The following is a 7883-nucleotide window of genomic DNA, read 5'->3' on the forward strand; positions in this document are numbered from 1 at the left end:
TCACTTATGAGATGGAGAGTGAAGGTAAGTTGCCTTTCCCACATGTAACAGTCTCGAAATAGAACAGTGGCTGTCACAGTGCGGTCTACACTAAAGAACCTAAGATTGGAATGTGCCTTAGTGCTAGTAGACGAGTGCCTTGACAGGTAGAAGCAGAGTGTTGTCAATCCCTACATCAACCGCGCCCTCACACACAGCTCCAGTTGGCCGCAGGTTGATGAGGTCCTGGTCAATAATGGCTACTCTAACGTATATGTCCAAGAGATAATTAAAAGGAAGGTGAGCAATACTGCCTCTGATGACACATTCAACAATACATTATCTGTCTGTGTTATTAATATATTCTTCAGGAATTTCTTTTCCGTGGCTCACAAAAACGAGGTAGAGAGTCTCTTGAAAGATATCATTGATAAAAACGTGAACGAGTTAATAATATACTATACGACCACCAAGACTCGACTTGCTCATGGAAAACTTTCCCGTTACCAACCAAAACGTCTTGAAAGATATGATTTCATCTATGCCTTCACTTGCCCACTTAGGGACTGTCAGCCCCAATGATGGCACAATATACCATAACAACATATCTCTCTAGGCACCTGACAATACACAAACAGCTAGGGTCCATCAAGGAACATATAGTCTCTACACACAGCCAGACCATCACCGGAGATATCCTGACAAACAACACTGAAATAATCGACAGGTACATCGATCAAAGAAGATTAGACATAAACGAAGCACTACACATCAAACACACTCAGCCAACAACCGCTAGCTAACATAGTTAACTTACAAAGGGCTCATTGGCCCATGCCACACTTCACCTCACTCTCAGTTACATAGTTGTTTGTTCCAACTAGACCCATGACACCACTGGATACCTTTTCTAAATTGTCTGTCTTCAATGTTAGAGGACAGACGCCTGGGAGCTAGCCTCGTTATCTTTGCCGGATGAAGGGTAGGTGCAATGGGGCGGTCATATGGGGATCGGGTTATGCCCCAATGCCCATTTGGAGGGGTTGGCCCAAATGCCATCCTTGAGAAATTTATGGGAGATAAAATATTCGACGCCAAGTCCATAGAGTTTTGCACTTGCATTTGATTGATTTAATAAATTCCATCGTCACTAATCTTCATCCAGCATATTATTTTCAACATGATAATTAGGTGTTGGGAGCCTCCAGAATCTTTACTCTGCCTAGATGGGGTATGTGTCGCTGCCCAGGTAGTGAAGATGGCAACAGTGATAAAAACAGCATGTAGTGTTGACTATTACAGTGATGCAGGTTGTGTGTAGTGAAAGATAGTGCCAGTGATGAAGGAAGCGTGTAGTGTAGATGTTGCCTCTGTTTTTCCCCCGAGTAGCGCTGGGTACCCCGCCTGGCTTCTAGGTCTATAAGAGAGTATTAAGTGTTTGTGTGTCAGTTTATAAAAGGTCAAAAGGTCATACACACTGGGGCCTAGCCTCACCTAACTTTGTAGGGTGACTGGTGAGGGGGAAGAGGGCGTGAACCATCATAGGCAGTTTGAAGTCTGCCCCATTCCTCCCATAAAAGGGGGTTCGAGGATGTTACATATTAGCAGCTATCATATGTAAGTGATGAACAGTCACCTGCTCTGCTACTCACCTGGTGTATACAGGTGGTTGAGCCTGTAGAGTAAGAGGGAAAGGACCAGCAGGTAGACGACGCCCACGCCCACGGCCGCCCACGCCCACTGCAGCGCCCATGGTCCACAGCAACACACACACACACGCCCAGGGAGAGGAAGACAGCTCCAGGTTAGCTGAGTGTGGTCCGCTCTCAGGTGTTGTTCCCCAGTGGTTACTGTGAGGTAGTTCCCCTGTACCTCCTGCTGGCCTCCAGCCTCCCCTGTACCTCCTGCTGGCCTCCAGCCTCCCCTGTACCTCCTGCTGGCCTCCAGCCTCCCCTGCTGGCCTCCAGCCTCCCCTGCTGGCCTCCAGCCTCCCCTGCTGGCCTCCAGCCTCCCCTGCTGGCCTCCAGCCTCCCCTGCTGGCCTCCAGCCTCCCCTGCTGGCCTCCAGCCTCCCCTGCTGGCCTCTAGCCTCCCCTGCTGGCCTCCATGCAGCCTCTCCTGCCCGTTGTCTTCACCTCACACCTTCACATTACACCCGCTGGTGTGTGTGTGTGTACTCACCTAGTTGTGCTCGCGGGGGTTGAGCTCTGGCTCTTTGGTCCCGCCTCTCAACCGTCAATCAACTGGTGTACAGGTTCCTGAGCCTACTGGGCTCTATCATATCTACACTTGAAACTGTGTATGGAGTCAGCCTCCACCACATCACTGCCTAATGCATTCCATTTGTCAACTACACTTACATTAAAAAAGTTCTTTCTAACGTCTCTGTGGCTCATTTGGGCACAATTTCCACCTGTATCTCCCTAGTGCATGTGCCCCTTGTGTTAAATAACCTGTCTTTATCTACCCTATCAATTCCTCTGAGAATCTTGTAAGAGGTGATCATGTCCCCCCCTAACTCTCCCGTCTTCCAGCGACGCAAGGTTTAATTTCCGTAGTCTCTTCTCGTAGTTCATGCCCCTCAGTTCAGGTACTAGTCTGGTGACATACTTCTGAACCATCTCCAATTTGTCTTATGCTTGGCGAAATATAGACTCCATGCTGGAGCTGCATACTCCAGGATTGGTCTGACGTACGTAGTATACAAGGTTCTGAATTATTCCTTACCCAAGTCTCTAAAGGTCGTTCTTATGTTGGCCAACCTGGCATATATCGCTGATGTTATCCTTTTGATGTGGGCTTCAGAGGACAGGTCTGGCATGATATCGACCCCCAGATCTTTCTCTCTGATACTAGAAGAATTTTATCTCCCAAATGATACCTTGTATCTGGCCTCCTGCTCCCTACACATATTTTCATTACATTACATTTGCTCGGGTTAAACTCAAACAACCATTTGTTTGACCATTCCTTCAGTTTGTCCAGGTCTTCTTGAAGCCTCATGCCATCCTCCTGTCTTAATCCTTCTCATAATTATGGCATCAGCAAACATTGAGCGGAATGAGTCTATACCCTCTGGGAGATCATTTACGTATATCAGAAACAGGATAGGTTCGAGTACAGAACCCTGTGGGGACTTCGCTTGTGACTTCTCGCCAATCTGAGGTCTCACCCCTCACTGTAACTCTCTGCTTCCTATTGCTTAGATACTCCCTTATCCACTGGAGCACCCTACCAGTTACTCCTGCCTGTTTCTCCAACTTATGCACCAGCTTCTTATGGGGTACTGAGTCAAAAGGCTTTCCAACAGGCCAAGAAAATGCAGTCTGCCCAACCTTCTCTTTCTTGCTTAATCTTTGCCACCTGATCGTAGAATTCAATTAAGCCTGTAAGGCAAGATTTACCCTTACTGAACCCATGTTGATGGGTTGTCACGAAGTCCCTTCTCTCCAGATGTGTTACTAGGTTTTTTCTAACGATCTTCTCCATCACCTTGCATGGTATACAAGTTAAGGACAGTGGCCTGTAGTTCAGTGCCTCTTGTCTGTCACCCTTTTTGTATATTGGGACTACATTAGCCGTCTTCGATATTTCTGGTAGGTCTCCCGTCTGCAGTGACCTACTATACACTATGGAGAGTGGCAAGCAAAGTACTTCTGCACACTCTTCCAATACCCATGGTGAGATTCCGTCTTGACCAACAGCCTTTCGTACGTCCAGATCTAACAGATGCCTCTTTACCTCGTCCCTGGTAATTTCGAACCCTTCCAAGGCCTCCTGGTTTACTGCCACCTCTCCTAGCTCAAGGACTTCATCTCGTTCTGTTGTTAAGACCTCCTGGAATCTCTTGTTGAGTTCTTCACACATCTCTTTGTCATTCTCTGTGTAACTGTCCTCAACTGTTTTTAAGTTTCATCACCTGTTCTTTCACAGTTGTTTTCATCCTGATGTCTTTCACAGTTGTTTTCGTCCTGATGTGACTGTGGAGTAACTTTGGTTCGGTCTTGGCTTTGTTTGCTATATCATTTTCATACTGTCTCTCTGGTTCTCTTCTCACACTAACATACTCATTCCTGGATCTCTGGTATCTCTATCTACTTTCTGCTGTTCTGTTATTTCGGAAGTTCCTCCACGCCCTTTTGTTCCTTTCCTTTGCTTCCACAGTAGTAGTAGTAGGCATCCATCAGTCTCAGGAGTCTTCCATACATGCCCTATTAAACCATGGATTCTTCTTTTGCTTCTTATTTTTTTCCTTTTGGGCTGGGATAAACCTGTTTACAGCCTCCTGACACTTTTGGGTGACATAGTCCATCATGTCTTGTACGGTCTTTGTTCTGAGTCCCATGGTATTTCTCTTAGAAATGTTCTCATCTCATAATTTCCCTTTCGATATACCTGCCCCTTGTTTTGTAGTTCTTTTTGGGGGTTAGATTGCTCCTAGCTCTACCAGGTACTTTAATATCAGTACACTGTGATCACTTACTCCCAAGGGGGCTTCCAACTTAACTTCCCTTATATCCGACTCATTTAGGGTAAATATCAGATCAAGCAAGGCTGGTTCATCTTCTCTCATTCTTGTCGGTCCCTTGACGTTTTGGCTTAGAAAGTTTCTTGTTGCCACGTCCAGCAGCTTAGCTCTCCATGTGTCTTGTCCTCAATGCGGGTCTCTGTTCTCCCAATCTATCTTCCCATGGTTGAAGTCTCTCATGATTAGTCTACCATTAAGTCTCCCAGCTCCCAGAAGCTGCTCTCTCTCTCTTATATTAATGGTGACCATGTTGTTATTATCATATTCCTGTCTTGGCCTTCTGTCATTTGGTTGGGGCTTATATATGACTACTACTGTAAGTTTTTGTCCTCCAATTTCTATGGTACCTGTTATGTAGTCACTGAAACCTTCACAACCCTGGATAACAAGCTCCTCAAAATGTCATTATCTTTTTATCAGCAGAGCTGCTCCACTCTACCTGTTCCTTTCCTCTCTTTCCTTACGACATAGTATTCCTGCAGAAACACTACATTTGTTTTGGTTTTCGTTAGCTTTGTTTCTGTGAGTGCTATTATGTCTGGGTTTCCATCTCGGTCCCATTCTCCAAGTTCACTGGATTTGTTTGTAATCCCATCTATATTTGTATACATTGCCTTGAAGCTCACTTTTTCCTGGCCATTCTTGTTTCCTCTTCTTGGTGGTCTTTCTGCTGATGGAGGAAGCTGTGATGGGTCATTGTGTGATGGTCAGTGTTGAGGTCGTCCTCCACCTGCGTGTTGGTCAGTGTTGAGGTCGTCCTCCACCTGTGTGTTGGTCAGTGTTGAGGTCGTCCTCCACCTGTGTGTTGGTCAGTGTTGAGGTCGTCCTCCACCTGCGTGCCACCTACCAGCCCTCGTCCTCCACCTGCGTGCCACCTACCAGCCCTCGTCCTCCACCTGCGTGCCACCTACCAGCCCTCGTCCTCCACCTGCGTGCCACCTACCAGCCGTCGTTCTCCACCTGCGTGCCACCTACCAGCCGTCGTCCTCCACCTGCGTGCCACCTACCAGCCGTCGTCCTCCACCTGCGTGCCACCTACCAGCCGTCGTCCTCCACCTGCGTGCCACCTACCAGCCGTCGTCCTCCACCTGCGTGCCACCTACCAGCCCTCGTCCTCCACCTGCGTGCCACCTACCAGCCCTCGTCCTCCACCTGCGTGCCACCTACCAGCCGTCGTCCTCCACCTGCGTGCCACCTACCAGCCGTCGTCCTCCACCTGCGTGCCACCTACCAGCCCTCGTCCTCCACCTGCGTGCCACCTACCAGCCCTCGTCCTCCACCTGCGTGCCACCTACCAGCCGTCGTCCTCCGCCTGCGTGCCACCTACCAGCCCTCGTCCTCCACCTGCGTGCCACCTACCAGCCCTCGTCCTCCACCTGCGTGCCACCTACCAGCCCTCGTCCTCCACCTGCGTGCCACCTACCAGCCCTCGTCCTCCACCTGCGTGCCACCTACCAGCCCTCGTCCTCCACCTGCGTGCCACCTACCAGCCGTCGTCCTCCACCTGCGTGCCACCTACCAGCCCTCGTCCTCCACCTGCGTACCACCTACCAGCCCTCGTCCTCCACCTGCGTGCCACCTACCAGCCGTCGTCCTCCACCTGCGTGCCACCTACCAGCCGTCGTCCTCCACCTGCGTGCCACCTACCAGCCCTCGTCCTCCACCTGCGTGCCACCTACCAGCCCTCGTCCTCCACCTGCGTGCCACCTACCAGCCCTCGTCCTCCACCTGCGTGCCACCTACCAGCCGTCGTCCTCCGCCTGCGTGCCACCTACCAGCCCTCGTCCTCCACCTGCGTGCCACCTACCAGCCCTCGTCCTCCACCTGCGTGCCACCTACCAGCCCTCGTCCTCCACCTGCGTGCCACCTACCAGCCCTCGTCCTCCACCTGCGTGCCACCTACCAGCCCTCGTCCTCCACCTGCGTGCCACCTACCAGCCGTCGTCCTCCACCTGCGTGCCACCTACCAGCCCTCGTCCTCCACCTGCGTACCACCTACCAGCCCTCGTCCTCCACCTGCGTGCCACCTACCAGCCGTCGTCCTCCACCTGCGTGCCACCTACCAGCCGTCGTCCTCCACCTGCGTGCCACCTACCAGCCCTCGTCCTCCACCTGCGTGCCACCTACCAGCCCTCGTCCTCCACCTGCGTGCCACCTACCAGCCCTCGTCCTCCACCTGCGTGCCACCTACCAGCCGTCGTCCTCCGCCTGCGTGCCACCTACCAGCCCTCGTCCTCCACCTGCGTGCCACCTACCAGCCCTCGTCCTCCACCTGCGTGCCACCTACCAGCCCTCGTCCTCCACCTGCGTGCCACCTACCAGCCCTCGTCCTCCACCTGCGTGCCACCTACCAGCCCTCGTCCTCCACCTGCGTGCCACCTACCAGCCCTCGTCCTCCACCTGCGTGCCACCTACCAGCCGTCGTCCTCCGCCTGCGTGCCACCTACCAGCCCTCGTCCTCCACCTGCGTGCCACCTACCAGCCCTCGTCCTCCACCTGCGTGCCACCTACCAGCCCTCGTCCTCCACCTGCGTGCCACCTACCAGCCCTCGTCCTCCACCTGCGTGCCACCTACCAGCCCTCGTCCTCCACCTGCGTGCCACCTACCAGCCGTCGTCCTCCGCCTGCGTGCCACCTACCAGCCCTCGTCCTCCACCTGCGTGCCACCTACCAGCCCTCGTCCTCCACCTGCGTGCCACCTACCAGCCCTCGTCCTCCACCTGCGTGCCACCTACCAGCCCTCGTCCTCCACCTGCGTGCCACCTACCAGCCCTCGTCCTCCACCTGCGTGCCACCTACCAGCCGTCGTCCTCCGCCTGCGTGCCACCTACCAGCCCTCGTCCTCCACCTGCGTGCCACCTACCAGCCCTCGTCCTCCACCTGCGTGCCACCTACCAGCCCTCGTCCTCCACCTGCGTGCCACCTACCAGCCCTCGTCCTCCACCTGCGTGCCACCTACCAGCCGTCGTCCTCCGCCTCAGTGCAGCGTCACCAGCACACAGTGTGAGGACTGAGACTCTTCCCTCAGGAAGATGCCTCAGTACAGCGTCACCAGCACACATTGTGAGGACTGAGACTCTTCCCTCAGGAAGATGCCTCAGTACAGCGTCACCAGCACACATTGTGAGGACTGAGACTGTTCCCTCAGGAAGATGCCTCAGTACAGCGTCACCAGCACACATTGTGAGGACTGAGACTCTTCCCTCAGGAAGATGCCTCAGTACAGCGTCACCAGCACACATTGTGAGGACTGAGACTGTTCCCTCAGGAAGATGCCTCAGTACAGCGTCACCAGCACACATTGTGAGGACTGAGACTCTTCCCTCAGGAAGATCGTTCACATGTATCAGTAACATGTTTGGGAGGCCACCATATAA

At 52.7% G+C, this 7883-nt stretch overlaps 1 protein-coding gene across 1 annotated transcript; it reads left to right on the forward strand.

Annotated features, from left to right (window-relative positions):
* The first annotated feature begins 11 nt into the window (after positions 1 to 11).
* On the forward strand, positions 12 to 7520 carry LOC123763034 (uncharacterized). The gene is made up of 2 exons (XM_069302303.1): positions 12 to 24; positions 5320 to 7520. The coding sequence occupies exons 1-2, from the start codon at positions 12 to 14 to the stop codon at positions 7518 to 7520; spliced, it is 2214 nt and encodes a 737-aa protein (XP_069158404.1).
* Positions 7521 to 7883: the final 363 nt, after the last annotated feature.

The sequence above is a fragment of the Procambarus clarkii genome, chromosome 47 (assembly GCF_040958095.1).
Source record: "Procambarus clarkii isolate CNS0578487 chromosome 47, FALCON_Pclarkii_2.0, whole genome shotgun sequence".
Classification (NCBI taxonomy): domain Eukaryota; kingdom Metazoa; phylum Arthropoda; class Malacostraca; order Decapoda; family Cambaridae; genus Procambarus; species Procambarus clarkii.